The following is a 19,185-nucleotide window of genomic DNA, read 5'->3' on the forward strand; positions in this document are numbered from 1 at the left end:
CCTTAACTTATCATGTTTGGTATAAATTTTCTCTTTCCTTTCAAAGTCCCCCACTTTTGGGAGGAAAGGAAAGTGAAATTTTATTAAAGAGTTTTTCCTTTCAATTCTTCCCATTTTCTTTTACTTAATTTTTTTTTGATGAACCAAACATTGGAAAGTAATAAATTTCCTTCCACTTTCTTCCTTTTCTTTCCAAATCCTTTCTACCAAACATGAGTAAGTTAATGACAATATATTTGTGCTTCCTAAATCTAATCTGAGAAAATGAAAGGCCGGACTCCAATTGTTTGTTCACTTAGTTGTGAGTTTGAGTTTTCTCTTAACTTTGATTATTAGAAGATAAATCTATTCCTAAATTTTCTGAGTCTCCTCTTAACTTTCTTTTCTCTTTCCTCTCTCACTGGCAGTTTTGCTATTTTCGGTAAATCGGTCGACGACGTCAGTCCGTTCAAAACTTCAAGTCGTGGTCGGTCCGTTCAAGTATTAGTTAGTTCGTCATTCGTCGTCACCCGTCGGAGATTGACGTTCAGCTGTTTAGGTAACTTTCTTCTATATATGTGAATATGTGATGAATATGTGCTGGTTTAGTTGGAATTTTGAATCTTAGGCTGAGTTTTGATTGTTAGTTGTGATTGTTGTCAACTATGATTGTTAGTTGGGCTAAAATTTTGATTGTTAGTCTCAATTTTGATTGATTGTTGTCATTTTTTATTGTTAGTTGGGCTGAAATTTCGATTGTTAGTTGTGAATTTTCAGGAAAAAAAAACACAGAAAAGAACAAGCTTGTAACCCTAACTCTCCTAACTTCCAATCCGTAAATTCGCTGGGGAAATTCCATTTCTCTCTACCAATTGGAGAGTACATGTTACAGATTTCATCAAGCTTTGTTTTGTATCTAAAAATTTCGATTCCGAATTTCGTATTTCCAGCATCAATTGACATTCTATCTGGCGGAAAGAAATTGTAGGATATTTTCAAGACTGTGCATATGGACAATATTGTAGATTCCCTAAATAATGCATATCAAGATTTTCTGGCTGCTGCTGCTGGGGTGTTAGAAGCAAAAGAAGCATCCGGAAGTCAGAAAACAGCGGCTACAGATGCTGCTCTGGAGAACTTTAAACAGCGTTGGGAATTATTCAGAGTTGGTTGTGATCAAGCGGAGGAGTTTGTGGAGTCTGTTAAACAGAGAATAGGATCGGAGTGCTTAGTGGATGAAGCTACTGGTTCAGTGGCTGGGAAGCCTGGTCACCCTATTGTTGGTCTTCCACCAATTAGTGCTGTAAGATTGGAACAAATGAGTAAAGCAGTGAGATGGCTTGTAATTGAATTGCAGCAGGGTTCTGGAAATAGCGCTGGATCTTCAAACCCTAACTCTAATGCTCCCTTTGATGCCAGGTTCTCAGAGGATACTGCTCAATAGGTATGTGTGTTGGCAAATGTTGTTATCTTTATGTGAACCATGCTTTGCTAATATGTAATAGTTTGCTGCATGAAATGTGAAATCTACAACTTGCATACATATCAGGCAAATGTGTTTCTCAGTGGTGGGAAAATTAGGTACATCAGTTTGGAAGTAGTTGACGAATCATGAGATTTTACTTTATATATTAGGAATTGGGACCTTTTAGCGCTTTTACGACATAATAGTTTCTTGGATTATTTAAGAGAAAGGATCATAGATCATTTTGGTTTCAAGTTATATTGCTTTTTACTCCATTCCTCACTCTCTAACACGATAAACAAAGCTCAATGATACATTGATCTTTGGGGATGTTGCGGGGATTCAATAGTTACCAATCGGTTAGTAACTCATTAGAAGTTCCTAATATTTGGTGGGTTTGTGAGTGTGAATGATTTATAATGAATTCAGGTTGACAATTACTTATCTACTTATGAAAGAGAGACGGTCCCTTTTGCATGATTTATAATGTGCTGTTGTTATTTACCATTTGTATTTTACGAAAATTTCCCGTATTTTTGAATGTATTATGTTTATTTTACTTATTTCATCTCAAATTTTTTTTTTTTTTTTTTTTTTTTTTTGGCATGGAACCATCTGGTTTTTTAGGTTCCATCACGGTAAAAAAACTGGACGGTTCCATATGAATAGTGAATTTCTTTTTTTTTTTTTTGGTCGGGATGGAGAAAGGAGGAAGGAGAAAGAAGAAAGAAGAAGAGGGAGGTGGCAATGGTGGCAGCAGTGGCGGTGGAAGCCAACAGAGATGAGCCCTTAATGCCGGCGGGTCGCCTCTTTCTCCAGCCAAATTTTTACTTAGTAAGTTACTGTGGAATAGTCCTGAAATAGCTGCTTGATATAGAAGCCATTAAAACAGAGTTTTCAAGCTCTTCGTCGGTGAAACACCCTAGATTTTTCAGTCTCTTAGTGGTGAATGAACATGGAAGAGAGTTATGGAAACCAACCCAAATCAGCTTTAGACCATCAAGTAATCATATATCCCAAGGATCCAAACTCAGATTCTGATTCAGATGAAAGACAGGAGGAAAAAAATAATTCTTTATTAGCAGATTTTGCAATTTCTTCTCCTTTGAGTAGAGAGAAACCTTTATGGGAGCTACACTTAATAAGTGATTTAAATTGTGCAGTTTCTTGAATTCATCATATTTTAAGGGATGGGATTTCTTTGATTTTAGGCTCTTGCAAGAGAGTTGATGGCAATGGTGTTAGTGAGAGAAACAGAGAAAACAGGGGAGAAAGTAAGTGGAGAGAGAAAGGGTTAATGGGAATATTAGAATTATTCAGTATCAAAAAAATATGGACGGCGTTTAGTTAATATGAGTGGCAAATTGCGTCTCACTTTATAAGGATTTCGTTCTAACCGTTGGTTATTTACTTATGAAAGATAGAGACCTATCTCTTACTGTGAGAGCCTATTATAGACACATCTTTTCAACCAAGCAGGCAAACGAGGCTAATCTTTCTGAATTGAACAGAAAACGGAACTACTTTTAGTATGTCATCCAAAAAGTAATGTTGCTTTTGGTTTAAAGTCAAGTGATGCGTGAAAGCTAGGTAAGTTTGAAAGACTTAAGAGAAATGTGGTTTTAGTAATTGCTATAGTCTTACATTGTGTCTTTTGGAGTGACCTTGTATTGAGACAGAGACATCCTTTTCTAGAGGGAGTGTAGACTGAAACTTGACCTTCCCCCCTGCAATTGTTGCAAAAATTTCTGGTTAATGCTTTTGGTTGTCCGCCATGTAACTTTATAACACTCATTTAGATGAGGAGTTAGCAATGACGTACATGCACAGGGAGCTGGGTGTGCTAGAGGAAGTAAAATGCAAGGAACGCAAATAGTTCCAGTATCCAGTCAAGTTATGGAGGTTTAGCATGGAGAAGCTTATATAGCGCTATAGGGTTGTAATCAGCTCAGTGAATTTAAAATATCATTTCATGGGAGAGGGACATGTTTGCTCCTTGTCTGTAGTGGACCTGGTTAGAATTTGATGGAACAACATATGTGCTGGTTTTCTGCCTAAACTATGATGATTATTTTGGAAATTTGGTTACCTCTGCTCAACTTTTAGCTCGATTGATTCATTTAATCTGTTATTCAATCTTGCAAAAAAAAAAAACTTGAATGGACCAGGTTCACGATAACTTATTGTGCACCGGATACCATATGATATAGTCAGTTTTGATTTGATATAGTCAGGTTCGTTTGATGTAATCAGTTTGTAAGAAATAATCATCATTTATATAGTCAGTTTTTGTAGGACTTAGTCAATTTTATGATATAATCAGTTTTCGTATGATATAATGATATAGTCGGTTTTTCTTTTCTAATATAGTAAGTTTTTGTGTGATAAAATCAATTTGGGTGCAAAATAAATATTGGAACCCGGTCCACCCAAGACGTTTTGTCGATCTTATCATCATTCTTTAGTTCACTAGTTGCTTCTTTATTTATATTGGCAGATCAAAAGAGGAAGGTTATCCATTCAATAGTTGGAGAAGAACTTGGTCTTTGTAGGAAACTTAACATATATTGCAGCTGCTTGTTGAAAAATCAGCAATTCACCACTGGTAGCTTTCAGAGTTTTGCTAGATGCGTGGAGAAAAATCTGCAGACAGATTGGAGAAATATCTCTCGTACTGTAGTATCATTGTGTCAATATCTGATGTAACACTAATTAGTCGTCTCCTCTCTTTAAATCTTGTGAATTGGCGACTGCACTCCCAAAATCAAATCAGCTCTCACAATTTCAGCATCCAAGCTCAATTATCGTCCGATTGAAATTGTATTCATGAGTTATTTATCCTAGGTAGTGTTTTCTTCTTAGCTTAATGCTAATTTGTAAGTTCAATTTATGCTCTTATGTTGAGTTCAATTCAGTCCCTTGTGTGAAATTGGTTATGGAGATCTCCTGTCATCATTTGTTGGTGGCATTCCCTTGAACATGTATATCATGAGAATAAAGGAGACGAAAATGACACAACACCACCGACTTTCTTCTATAAGGCACGGATTGATGGGAAGATGGTGTTTTTCCAGAAAAAAGCAGGGCCTAAGAAGAATGGAAGAAGATAAATAACCTTGTTTTCCCCTTGTTTTTCTGCTTTCCAGGATGCTAACTCAAAAATACTAGGATGGTAATTATTCATGACATTTGCATATTGGAAGTTAAAACATAGGTAGTTGCTGTATTAAGCTTGGTCATGACAAGGATCTTTGTGTTTCTATCTATGGCCTAAGTGAGTATGTAATGAAACTTGTTTATTTTGTGGGTAGCAGATCATTCATATGTTTTGTCCATTTGGTATGTAGCAGTCTTCAATGGATCATGAATTGATATGGGAATCAGGTTTCCTAGAAAACTCATCCTCCCCCTCCCGTGTATAGCATCTAGTTTCGCCCATTGTTGTGATAAGATGATTTCTATGCCGTCACCTGTGAGGCTGTGAATGTGGGTAACATTGACCAGACAACGGAATCTTGTGTTCTTTCCTGCACTTCAATTCTGTATACTTCCTCCGATTCATAATAGATGTCACATTGTACATTTTTGGGTGTTTCAAAATAGATGCAATAATGTTTTCTTTTCCTTATTTAATAACTTTTGCCTTATATTTTTACCATTTTACCCTTACTAACTTGTTTTAAGTACACTAATCTACTTCACTTTATATGTGGTCCCCAACAATTTTTTTTCCCTCCTTTTCACATGGGATCACTACAATTAATCTACTTTACTTTATACTACTTAAACATGTTTAAGAAATTTTGCCTAAGAGTCCGTTTTAACAACAATGTGACATCTATTATGAAACGGAGGAAGTACTTACATGGGTTCCTCGAAAGTCACAAATCAGATAAAAAGCACAAAGCGATAATAAATTTGTAACAGTAGTCTCCATCAATAGACCAACTTTCAGCTGTAAATATACCAAGAATGTGGTCAATTATAACAATAATGAAAAATGGTTTAAAATATCTCGAGTGTATTATCAAAAGCTATGTTGCTCTTCATTGGCTTCAGTCCTCTTGCCAGATCTTAATCATCTAGCATCGTTGTGAAGACTTTCACATTTACACCCTTTATTTTGGGCCAAAATCATAGAACTTTTATCACAAAGTAGCTTACTTAAACACATGATACATACTAATGTCCGACAAGAATTTTCGAGAGATCGAGATTGATTAACATAGATCTAAAGTTTGGATACTTCATATCAATTTAATGAAAGAATTTGAATCATATTTCGTAGAAGTTTATGTCTTTTTGACCTGTTCCCCACCCAAACTTAGTCAAGAAATCCACCAATGCATGATCATGAAGCCACTTTCTTTGGTCAGAAATCAAGATAGGGAGAAGGCTAATTAGTGTACCTTCAAGTGTTAGATGATGTTAGAATTCATGTTTAAGGAGGAAGGAAGTGGTGAGGAGGAGAAGAGGAATCCATTGATGAGTTTTAGATTGAAGAAGACATTAGAGAGAAGAAAGAGAGGAAATGGAACAGTTTTCTACATTGTATTATTTGCTAAAAGGTAAATAGTAGAACAATTACATCACTAATCTCTTTATACAAATCACAATATGAAGCTATTAACTAACTAATGCTTGAATTAAGGACACAATTAACAACCTAATAAACTAATGTCTAATTAATGTCTAAACTCCAACACCCTCCTCAAACTGGATATGGTTGAAAATGCATTTTAAGTTTGAACTTTTGATGTACACAATTAACAACCTAATATATTGTCTTGAAGTTAGGGGTCGTTTGGTTCAAGATATAGAATGAAAAGGGAATGGATACAAATAGAGGAGGGGAATGGTAACAAAGATGATTACCTTTATTGAGTGTTTGGTTCAAGCCAATGAATGAAAATGAAGGGTAGCCATTAGCTTCAAGTAATGGATTTTGTTACTTGATGGGGAGGGAAGATAACAAATTGGGGAATCCATTACCATCAAGTAATGGTAATGGATTGATGAGGGGTTGAACCAAACAAAAAAAAAAAAAGAGAATCGATAATTGATTTCATTTCTTGAAACCCAAAAATAGTGAACCAAACGACCCCTAAACTTGCACTCTTGCAATGACATGGAATGTAACATGAACTTAGGCCTTGTTTGGTTGTATATAGGAAGTCATACTTCCTAGGAAGTTATTTTTTCCATGTATTTGAAATTCCTAAGAAGTGTAAAATTGTGTTTGGTTGATAATCAGGGGCGGATTTACTATGGGTTCACTGGGTTCAGGTGAACCCAGTGATTTTTGGAAAAAAATTGCCCGGTTTTTTTTTTTTTAAAATTAAAAAATATTTTAAATATTAGATATATACTATATGCGTGCAAAATGAAACATGAAAGAAGCAAGTGTCCCAGTGATTTTATGTCTCATGGGACGCGGGATGTGAAGTTTGAGGTCTGAGGTTTGAAACCTCAAACAACCTTTTTTTTTAAACTCATTTCTTTTCAGTTTTCCCCCACACCCAGTCAACATTTTTCATTTTCCTCCCAAACCAAAACTCTAAGTCCCTAACTTCTAACTCCCTAGCAGCGACCCAAATTCACATCTGCGATCTGCCACTGACCAGTCGCCAGCGACGACAGCCACGGCCCACGGCCAGACCCCACCGCGACGGCAGCCAGACCCCACCGCGACGGCAGCGAGACGGCAGCCAGACGGCCCAGACCCCAGCAGGTAGTTCGCACTTCGCACAACCCAGTTTTTCTGTTTTTTCAATTTTAATTAATTAATTATGAATGAATATTATGAATTTTACACATTAGATGAATGAATAAATGTGGATTGTTTTTCAATTGTCTTATTGAATAATGATAACTTGAATAGTTGAATGAATAAATGTGGATTGTAGAAATGTAGAATGACAGAATGTTGAATGAATTTTCAATTTTTCAATGAATGAATATGGATTGTGGATTGTGGATTGTGGATTGTTGATTGTTGATTGTTGATTGTGGATTGTGGATTGTTGATTGTGGATGATAGAATGATTAATGTGATTGAACTTTGTAGTGTCTACTTGTCTAGACTCGTAGAGTTGAAATTTCTTTCTTGTGTTATTGTGTAGATTGTATTGTGACTATGAAGGGTTTAGAATTTTTTTGGAAAGATCGTGCGGGAAACAAGTCACAAAAATCATCCGCTTGTTCTTCTCCTAGTTCAAGAGAACCTCTAAATCCAATACAAGAAGGTGGAATTCGTGATAATGAGCCATCAACATCCATACCACCACTTCAAGGTACACCACAAAGAGAAGATGATGTATTAAAATGTTTCCAAAGTATGAAAACACGTAGGATGCTTTTGTAATTTTTTTTATTGATGTAATGTAATGAATTAACATTCTATTTAGCTATTGTAGTTTGATATTTGAATTAATGTATTGAACTTTGATTGAATGAATGTATTTTTTTTTTACCGGCTCCGAACCCATAATGTTGGAATCCTGGATACGCCACTGTTGATAATGGGAAGTAGAACATCCCATGGGAAGTTCTACTTATCTAGGGGGCCTAGGTAAGTAACTTCCTCCATTTTGGAGGAAGTAGAACTTCCTAGGAAGTGCAAATTCCTATGATTTTGTCAACCAAACAACTTCATATACTTCTACTTCCTAGGAATTTGCACTTCCCATAATTTGTTTTGTCAACCAAACAACTTATTTACAGTGTCTGGCTTCAAAGAATATTTGGTGTCTTCAGTCCTTCTCATCTTTCCACAAAGCGACAATAGTTCCTTGTGCATCTTGTTCTTGCGCCTTGCGGTTGTCAAAACAAAGATAGTTGTATCAGGTTAATGAGCTATGTTTCTTAAATTATCTTTCAGAAGATACTTGTATATTCTATGGTACGAAATTCTACAATGATCTTTTAAGGGAAGTTGGACTGGGCGGGAATGTCTAATTTGAAGTGCTTGTACGGAAAGACGTAAACACATTCACCTCAAAACAAGGATGGACATTTCCTATAAAAGTTTGCTTCAATGGAGATGATAGCAAACTTTTTCAGTCTTTCACTTGCTTACTTAATAGTTGTCGCTACTCAGGTGTTGATGGTTATCCTTATTTCAGTAATTATTTTTGCCCATAATTAATTAGATATTTATATACAAAATTATACTTCCTCCGTTTCTTTTTATTTGCAACGGTTTGACTTTTACACTATTCACAACTCTACTAAGGCTATGTTCAGTTCACCTTATTTTTGCTTATTTCAGATCTAATCAGATCAGATCAGAAAAAATAAGTTCAGATCAGATCAGTTTAGATCATGCTTATATTTAAAAATCATTATTACTATTAAATATCTTTCACTACATATTAGCAAAAATTATACTAATTGAATATTAATAAAGTACTCATTGATACGAATCAAATAATGTAATCAGATCATATCAGATTAGAAAAAATAAATTCAGATCAAATCAAATAAGTTCAGATCAGAAAATTTCAGGTGAACTAAACATAGCCTAAGTTTATGTTTGGTGATTTATAGTTAAGGAAAAACATATTCATGTGGGATCTTGTTAGATTCGTTTGAGAGTCTGTTTTTGGTGAGACGGTCTCGCGTGAGTGTTAACATGAGACCGCTGATGTCACGCTGATATCACACACGTGCATCAAACCAGTAGTAGAATTAGTTAATCGCTTGCACCTATTAGTTATGCTAGTATTAAATTACTGGATGAATTAGTCAACTGAAGTATATTAGTTAAGCGTTGGAGTATATTAGTTATATCATATATTCCAGATTATAATGCATTTTATTGACCCTAACTTCAGTATCACACATAAACATCATCTCTTTCTTCTCTAATCCACTGAGACGCCCTAAAACCTATATTGTTTTCCTCCTCCATTCTCTGCATACAACCTGCATTGGATGATTAATTTGGATGTAAGTACAATATTTAAGCACGAGTTTGTAATGACAATGTCTACGAACACTTACTTTATTTTTTCACCTAATAAGTTGTTTATCATGTTTGAAGTAAAAGAAGAGTTTGACACATATATATTCATCACAAAGAGTAATATATATTGCCCATTATTAGATGATAACTTGCACTTGCAAAAACTTTCAAGAAACAGATCAGATCACTTTTGGTACCGAAAACTTAACTTTTGCATCTGAAAGTTTAACTTTTGCATTTGAAAGTTTAACTTTATTTGAAAAACATAACTAATACCTAAATGTTATTAGTTATTAATTTATTCGTAATAGTTAAATAATATGAAGTAATAATTATGTTGCTAGGATTGTTATATTTTCATGCCTTGAGAATCATGCACATGCGTTCAATCACAAAAATACACATAAGTATATGTGCAAAAGATGGAGTCTTGAGAATGAATATGCAAGAAATGCACTCCAAGTAGTCTACAAAATACTACTATAATTAATTACAAAGCCTTAACTACAAAACCAATCGTAGAAGAACGATGTTCATCAAATACAACTACATTGATTATCTTATACCCGTATGGTTCAAAAACAAAGAGAGGAAGTGCAAGAAAGAAAAGTGATTTTGAGAAGACTAAAAAAATAAATTCTAAGAACCAAACTGAAATTTGTACAATAATTACTCCAAATGCTAGGTTGTTTTAAGTTATTTTTTCAAATTGTGTTTTGTAATTGACATTTTAGATTTGTAAAAATAGTTATTTCTTCGTTTATATTAAAAACCAAAATTATGCTTAATTAATCTTAACTAATTATAGAGCAACACTAACTAAAGTATTGAATATGTTAACTAAAAAATAATGGAAGTCTACATAAAGATTACCAGTTGTAAACTATTGTGCTAAAATACTTAACTAGTTCGCCAAAAATATTAACTAATTGCCAAAATATTATCGTGAGAATTTCTGAGACGCGATTCGTTTTCTAAAAATATATATCTGTTAGGCTGATCAGGTCTCACGTTAAGACTAACGTGAGATCGTTTTTTTTAACACTTTGTATTCGTCTGAATGTATATTTTCCGAATATATACTTTTTATAATTATTATTTATCGGTAATTAAACTTATTGATGGTTAAAATTATGCATTGACAAACGTGAAAATTAAATTGTTGCAAGTAAAAAGAAACAGAGGAAGTGATTTTTATCGAATTCTCCGGCATTAGGACGCGGGTTAGCTCGCTCGTTTAAAAATATCTATCCTAAGATATATCAAAACAACTCATTCATCTCTAATACAAATTATAAAGACTTAGAAGATAGATTTTTTCTACTTTCATCTACAAAAGTTATCACATGAAAACGAGTGTAATGGGATAAGATATATTTTTTTTTTTTTTTTGAGAAGAAGATATATTTTCTTTTAAGATGGAGTTTGTATTCTTGGAGGTCACGTTTACTCACCCCTTTAAAAACCCATCTCCCTCTCACAAAAAAAAAAATTTGTTTAGAAACAAACGCATATGAAACACAAAAATTAAAGAATATAATTTTTCGTCTAAGAAGGTAGGATGGTAGGAGATAGAAAAAAAATGGTGGAGATACAACCACCATGGTTAAACTCAATGATCCATGCCGAATTTTACACAACACACGATAGAAAAAGTGGCGAGAAAGCTTATTTTTGTGTTGATTGTGGAGGAGAAACTTTAACCAAAACAAAGATGGAAACAGAACATAAAGGGCATAAAATTTTCAGAGCGATGAAGAATTCTAATCATTATTGCTATACAAAAGATGATATCTTGAGTTTAGGGTCTGACATTTTAGATATTTCTGGGATTTGTGAATACTCTATAAATTCAACTTGGGTTATTTTCCCAAAACCAATTTCTGATAAATATCATAATAGGAAGGGGTGTACTTTGTGTTGTTTATCTTGTGGAAAACCCATAAAAAAGAATACATTGTATTGTTCAATTCTTTGCAAGTTAGTCTGTAATGAAGAAAAGGCGAAATTCGTGACGACGAAGTTGATGGTGAAGCATGAATCCCTGGAGGGTCTTTCCTTGAACAAGCGTAGAAAAATTAACAAGAAGAGAAACATAGTTGAGGAGAATAATAACCATGGAGGCACCGTAATTCTGGAAAAGAAAAGAAAACAACCAGTGAAGGCAAAAGATAAATTGGAGAATTTGATTGATGTTGTTGAGGGTAAAATTGTCGAGCAAAGTTATCGGAAAAGGCCAAGGAAAGGAATTCCAAGAAGAGCTCCTTTCTTTTGATGTTGTAGTTAAGTATGGTGTTTTTGCCCTCTTTAACGAGGTTTATTAATGTGGGTTTTAGGTTAATATTAGAGTTTATTTATTACTTAGATCATAAGTACTCCTAGGAATTTTAGCATGTTTTTTTGGCCTCTTTTAGTTACGTTGTTAATTGGGGCAGTTTATGCGATAGTTAAGGCTGAATTAGTTTAGTATTAGTAATAATGATTAATGCACTCTAATAAGTCAGACGATGAAGTATACTATTAACTATTGTTAGTAGTAATAATATTATGTTAAATAATCTCTTATAAAAGTTAATGTTTTCTTATACCTGAACTCTGCACTGCATTCTGTTTCAAGTACAGCACAGAAGGAGTATATTGATTTTGTAAATAGTTTGTTGCTAACAAATACTTACTGAGGGCCTGTTCTCTTCGGCATAAAACAACTGGACTGATCTGAACTGAACTGAATAGTGATATGTGAGAGTAAAAGTATTGTCAAGATCTGATTTGAACTGATCTGATTTGAACTGATCTGAACTGAACTGAAGCTAGGGAGAACAGGCCCTGATTCTTTTTAGCCTATGAAAAGACACTTTAAATTTCTTAAATGAACTAGTATAAGCTAAAGTTGGAAAAGATAATGCAAAGAGAAAGTAATCTTTGAGCTAAATTGAGATAGCTGTCATTAATAATGGAAGTACTTATTAGTGGAAAATATTATGTAAATATTTAAGTTATGTTTAATATTGTAGATAGGCGTGTGATTATGCTAGGTTTAGATTAGCTGTACTTTCCCTCTTTGCTCAATTTGCTTCTTAGTTATGTTTTTTTCCTAGATACAAAAAGTGTGCTGGCTTTTACGGTTAGTTTTGTATAATAGATTTGGTAAATAGCCAATGTGAAATTCTATAGGAAAACTCTTTAGTAAGAGCAAGCAATGCAGCTTAAATGTAGTTGTAATTAAAATTTTGATGATGAAAAAGATTGGATAGGAATATAGGACCGATAAAGGTAGTATTAGCGTCATATGGATTGACTCGAGGAGGCATTGTTAGATGCATAAATTATATTGTATTACTGCCCATTTGGATTAGAATGGCAATTCAGTCCGAATCCGACCCTAGTCCGCTCCGATCTGAAGGAAAAAATCCGAGTTGACTCCGACAAAAAAGTAATCCGACTCCGAGTCGAAGGAGGGTCGGAGTCGGATCTCATAAAATAATCCGACATCCGACTCCGACTTTGAGTCAATCAATCCTTTTTTCTTATTTATGTAATGTATTATTTATGTATAATCTGACTTCATTTTTCAGCCAATTGTATTATATAGGATTTTCCCATAGAAAAAATGATTGTTAAAAATAATAGTAATAATTAGATTATTTGTACCATATAAGATTTCCATATGATAATTAGAATAAATTGTAATGATTAAATTATTGTATTATAGAAGACTATTTTATTATAAAAAATTGGAAGAAAAATAAGTCGGATCAGTTTCGGAGTCGGATGTTCGGATTTTAAGTCGGATGTCCGAATTTTAAGTCGGGTCGGATCTCGGAGTCGGATGTTCGGATTTTAAGTCTGGTCGGATTCGGATTTTCAAAGTCGGATGTCGGACTCGGATTTAAAATCCGACTTTCTGTAGGGTCGGAGTCGAATTATGCATAATCCGGTCCAAGTCCGACCCGTTGCCATTCCTAATTTGGATAGATGGGCGATTTCCATCACTATGCCAACAATGGACGAGAATGAGTTCTACGAGTTATATCTTTCTATTGTTGTAGATGAACGAGTATTTCACTATATTATTGTAGTTGTTCAGAAGAACTCGATCGGAGACTTATGTCATTGTCCCTAATGTTGTGGCATTTTCTTCGCCTACATTTTCCTCAACTCAACCTATTTGAAATTATTGAAACTTGTTTTATGGCTTGTTCAAACTTATATATCTTTCCTTAAACTATGTTTTCAAGATTAACGGTTTAGCTTGGATTGCTGAAGGTCCAAAGTTTTTTAAAAAAACTTACATAAGCTTGTAATTTTGCATTAGTATTGTATGGGAATAATAATGACGCCACCTAAAGCGGTCTTTATTCCCAATTACCTTAATAATAATATATAGGCCCAATACGAGTATGCTCGTTCCTCTATTAGGAATAACTTGTTATATGGCCCGTAGGCCCTAAGAGGCTCATTTACTCTATTTAACCTAATAAGTCACTATTATAAATAGGGGACTAACGGTCAAGGTAAAGGGATCTCTCTCCACTCCCTACAAATTACACTACTTTCTCTATAATATTGATCCATATTTGGGTACTGACTTGAGCGTCGGAGGCTCCGCCACGGGGACCCACCCGTGCTGGAGTTCATCTTGCAGGCACATTTACTGGCGAGGTTCAAGGATTATTATACATGATGGCCTCGCAAATCGCAATATCAGGTATCCTCTTGTTCAATATCGAAACAATTGGCGCTAGAAGGAGGGGCAATAATTAACTATTGCCCTAGAACCTCACGGGGGAAAGAACAGTGTAGAGTGGAGAGATAGGTGGATGAACGAACATCAGTTAGATGCTAATCTACGGCAGAACTAGTGATTAATTATCGAGTTTACCACTCAAAATTAGCTAGTCTCAAAGATTGAGAAATCATGAAACGATCCATATTCATCAACATATTGGTGATAATCTCAAGCGTTCCAGAGGCGGGCCATGTATCATCGGGTTTGCATCGATTCTTTCATCAAATTCCCAATTAATAATTAAAGTGGATAGAAATCCATGGGAAGCATTAGCAAAGGTGGAGTCTTGCACCTGCTACACTAAAAAACCAAGACGATATGACGCAAGGGAAGGCTACTGGAGAGTATCTCTCTAGAAGAAAAACTGGGCTCCTTTACTTTATGGCGTACTTGGACTACCTTCGCAACTCACGACAGCTTTTCAATGGCTTCTCTCTAAAGCAGAATCGCAACCTTCACAAACAGAGGACAAGAAACCATGAAATTCATTTGCTATTTAGGCACCCATGATCAGTGCACTATCTAAGCAACCATGTGTCTCCAGGAGCAAATGCCCTCAGAATTATGTGAACAGCAAGCAAGCCAGGGGAGTTTCATTATCTTACTCGGTTTTTGTTTGGATTATGTGTGCTACAAGTTCCATCTTCTTGGAGTTATTCAATTCAATATAGCATAATTAAAGCCGAGGAAAAGACTTGCAACCCTCTTATGACAGCCTGTAACCGAGCAGACCTCATATGAAAGTCTATGTCTCAGGTAAAACCTCGTGTGCAGAAAATGGTTGGCAGGCTCCACTTCTTTTACTAAAAAGAGTAAGATGTCTTAAAGTCTCAAAAATCTGCAAGTGGTAGAGCTAGTCGCAAGACAAGGTTGAACTCAGAAGATTACATGTGCACATTCCTAAAGCTCTTTATTTGAGCAAATGTATATATCATGGAGTGATCGTCATCGTTTGAGCTATATCTCCACATCTACATAACAAAGGCAGAGTTTCGTGAATCTGGAGTTCTATTCCATTAAGGTCACAAGAGGGCTCTATTATAATAGCAAGGTTATCTCAGCTAACTATATATGCTTTAACGACATACATACGGGAGAAACGAGAAGTAACACAACATGCATGACTATCTCTCTTATCGGTCTACGACCTAAGTGGATCTGCCGTTAAAGAGAAGCATGCCTCAAATTGACTATCTCAATTAGCGGTCTACGACCTAAGTGGATCTGCCGCTAAAAGAGAAGCAAACCTCAAATTGACTATCTCTCTTATCGGTCTACGACCTAAGCGATCTGCCGTTAGAGAGAAGCAGCCTCAAATTGACTATCTCTATTAGCGGTCAACGACCTAAGTGGATCTGCCGTTAGAGAGAAGCAGGCCTCAAATTGACTATCTCTATTAGCGGTCAACGACCTAAGTGGATCTGCCGCTAAAAGAGAAGCAAAACTCAAATTGACTATCTTTGTTAACAGTCTACGACCTTAGTGGATCTGCTGTTAAGGAGAAGCAAAACCTAGCGGTCAGTGATATATTAATCCGCCGTTGAGTGAGAAGCATAATATACAATTGTTGCTCCTAAAATTCAACAGACATTCACAGAGGATGATGCACGCAAACCTTAGCCGAGCACACTTGTCTTCTATACATGCAGACCTCCGAATGCTGAACAAGAGATATGATCAAGCTCATGATTTCTTGAAGTTGTGCTCTTTATTTGAGCTTGAGTATGGTCTATGTATTTCAATACGGCAGGTCACAGACTCAACTTCTCCCATAGAGGAGCAGAGCTAAGTATTTCTTCCTATATTATCTTTGTGATCGTAAATTATGTCTCATTGTGAAATTGCATACATTTCTCAATATGTGTCCTATAAACTAATGTTCTCTGCATTAAAGTGGCCAAATTTAAATTGAGTATAAGCAGAGATCTGAAGACACAAACTACTCAATAAACATGATATGCTCACTTGCAAGAACATACCACAAGAGTGTGACTAAGTCCACCTCACAACAAGTGTTTATTAGCTTTGTTTCAATTATGCTTATGTGAAGAATAATGACTACGCCATAGCATATCTTTATGGTGAAATAAAGGAGCGTACTCATATTCATAGCATACGTTCTAAATATTATTAGACTATACTACTCTTAAGCCGACTCCAACTCAACTTAAGAGTGGGGGCTATAAGTATATCATAATAGCTGGATAAAGTCATATAAATTCATACAAATGTTACCTCATGAACCAAAAAAAAAAAAAAAAAAAAAAAAATATTGATGTCACTCTTAACCTGACACAACTCAAGAGTGGGGCTAACTAGTAATAAATCGTCAGAAAAACGTTTGAGTATTAATTGCTCAAAATGATCATAGAAATGTAAAGTTAATAAAGTGATTCTATTGTTAATTGCTAAACTACATTCTTTTCATTCAAGCTAAAAGGAATCTAGCAACTTCTGACAAGGATCCATGTATTGTCAGCTGACTGATTAGCAACTTGTGATTCAAAAAGTAGCAAGTGCAACGGTACAAGCTCGACACCATGTACTGTCAATTGACCGATTAGCAACTTGTGGCTCGAAAAGGAACCAAGTGCAACGGTATGGTACAAACTCGATATTATCTTTGTAACACTGACCGCAAAGATGGTAATATATTATAAAGCCTCAAGGCACATTCCATAGCTAAATTATAAAGTGTCCAGCTCAAGTTCCATCTTCAATTGAACTTAGACCTGGGGGGCTAGTTGTATGGGAATAATAATGACGCCACCTAAAGCGGTCTTTATTCCCAATTACCTTAATAATAATATATAGGCCCAATACGAGTATGCTCGTTCCTCTATTAGGAATAACTTGTTATATGGCCCGTAGGCCCTAAGAGGCTCATTTACTCTATTTAACCTAATAAGTCACTATTATAAATAGGGGACTAACGGTCAAGGTAAAGGGATCTCTCTCCACTCCCTACAAATTACACTACTTTCTCTATAATATTGATCCATATTTGGGTACTGACTTGAGCGTCGGAGGCTCCGCCACGGGGACCCACCCCGTGCGTGGAGTTCATCTTGCAGGCACATCTTACTGGCGAGGTTCAAGGATTATTATACATGATGGCCTCGCAAATCGCAATATCAGGTATCCTCTTGTTCAATATCGAAACAAGTATAATGGATTAATGGTGTGTAACTAATATGACGTACTATAGGAATATTTGTATAATTGTATTATTACTTTCTTTTCAGACATCGATACAAAATAGGATTTGCCGTCATATTAATCTCCTTGTATCTCTTGCTTGCCTCCATATTCATCTTTGATCTTTAGTTGAAGTTAACATGGACGAAAATTGAACAGTATTGTATGAGTATATCAGGCTTATCATTTAGCCACCCAAACTACTACTACAAAGTCTACAAGTGAAAACTTTCCTAAAATATCTTCTTTTTCCAGTTCATGAGAATCCTTAATTACATGTCTTTCTCCAGAAAGTTGTGAGAGTAGTTTCCCATGAATTTAGTAGTACGAACCCACAAATGCAACTAGATCTTACATGAGTTATCAGAGGTGGATGCGCGAATCGAATCGGGAAAGCTTAGCATAGTTCCACCTCCTCAACCAAACAACCAGAAGTGCGTTGAGATTATTACCATTGATAGATTGATTAACTGTATATTTTACCCGGAATTGAAGAACACGATAAATTTTGACATATTAGTTGTGTACTTGTGTTAAATGTTCTACTGAACAAAGTGAACATTTTCTCAGTTTCTGCAACATTGAAACAGTAGATACTACATACTATGAGAATAAGTTCCTGATACATCTGACCCCTGACACATTCTTCGTGTGATCGCTGCAAGATCAACTGTAACTATTTTGAATGCCGGTATCAGTTTCATTCACTTAAAATTTAACTTAAACAGAGTTGCAGCCATTAAACATCAACTAAAAATCAAGCCAACAATTCTGTCATTCCAAAAAATGCATAGTTGAGATTATTGGCGTGAATTTTTCCTATCGTTTTTTAGGAAAAAGAAAATCAGAAACAAATCAATTTTTTCTTTTTCTTAAAGTAGATCTAAGTAAAGGTAAGAATTTGCTGAATGTTGTTTCGAAATAAATCAACTATTTCCAAAAACAATGTACTCTTTATTCCTTAATAATCTACTTCGGGAAAAAAGAAAATGTCCAAAAAATGGAAACATATAGTAGAGTTGTACTTGAAAGTTGAAATAGAATGATTTCAAATTATGAGGAAACATTAAGGAGTCGTTTGGTTCCCTATTTTTGGATTTCAAGAAACGGAATCAATTACCGATTCTCTTTTTTCTTGTTTGGTTCAACCCCTCATCAATCTATTACCATTACTTGATGGTAATGGATTCCCCCAATTTGTTACCTTCCCTCCTTTTCAAGTAACAAAATCCATTACTTGAAGTTAATTGTTACCCTTCATTTCCATTCCTTGACTTGAACCAAACACTCAATAAAGGTAACCATCTTTGTTACCATTCCCCTCCTCTATTTGTATCCATTCCCTTTCCATTCCATATCTTGAACCAAACGACCCCTAATTCTTATAAGAGGTAAAGAAGGAAAGTAAGTGTAACAGCACCATAGTTTGCCAAGCTCACCTTGTTTATGAATTTATGATAATAAGAATATTTCTCAGCTTATTGTCAAAAACATCTTAGTACTAAAATGTCCATACAAAATAATGATTCTCTGAATGTGACTCCACCAGATAATGCATTCATTGAAAATTGAAATGCACATTATTATTACTACTAACAATGTATCTCATTCTCATACTAAACTAACTAAAACAGGGCAAAATTGCTAAAATATTAGCAGTAGTAATGTGATCAAGTACTAAATAAACCCTGATATTCACCTAAAATCCACATTAATTAACATCATTAAACAGGGTAAAAACACCATACTTAACTATACCAAAGTTAGTTTTTTTGGAACCCATCATCA

At 35.0% G+C, this 19,185-nt stretch overlaps 1 protein-coding gene across 7 annotated transcripts; it reads left to right on the forward strand.

Annotated features, from left to right (window-relative positions):
• Nucleotides 1-206: 206 nt before the first annotated feature.
• Nucleotides 207-4,743, forward strand: LOC104903659 (mediator of RNA polymerase II transcription subunit 32). Of its 7 annotated transcripts, XM_048636187.2 has the most exons (4): nucleotides 207-301; nucleotides 408-538; nucleotides 743-1,423; nucleotides 3,942-4,743. In XM_048636187.2, exon 3 carries the CDS (start codon nucleotides 989-991, stop codon nucleotides 1,421-1,423), a length of 435 nt encoding a protein of 144 aa, XP_048492144.1. In that variant the 5' UTR covers nucleotides 207-301; nucleotides 408-538; nucleotides 743-988; the 3' UTR covers nucleotides 3,942-4,743. The 7 variants fall into 7 exon arrangements, with proteins under 7 accessions (XP_048492144.1, XP_048492146.1, XP_048492143.1 ...); XM_048636189.1 differs by lacking the exon at nucleotides 207-301 and having other exon boundaries at nucleotides 311-538; nucleotides 3,918-4,743; XM_048636186.1 differs by lacking the exon at nucleotides 207-301 and having other exon boundaries at nucleotides 314-538.
• Nucleotides 4,744-19,185: the final 14,442 nt, after the last annotated feature.

Source organism: Beta vulgaris, chromosome 9, assembly GCF_026745355.1.
Source record: "Beta vulgaris subsp. vulgaris cultivar EL10 chromosome 9, EL10.2, whole genome shotgun sequence".
Lineage (NCBI taxonomy): Eukaryota > Viridiplantae > Streptophyta > Magnoliopsida > Caryophyllales > Amaranthaceae > Beta > Beta vulgaris.

Bases quoted from the DNA above. Each gene is read 5' to 3' on its own strand.
- LOC104903659 (XM_048636187.2), top strand. From the start codon at position 989: ATGGACAATATTGTAGATTCCCTAAATAATGCATATCAAGATTTTCTG.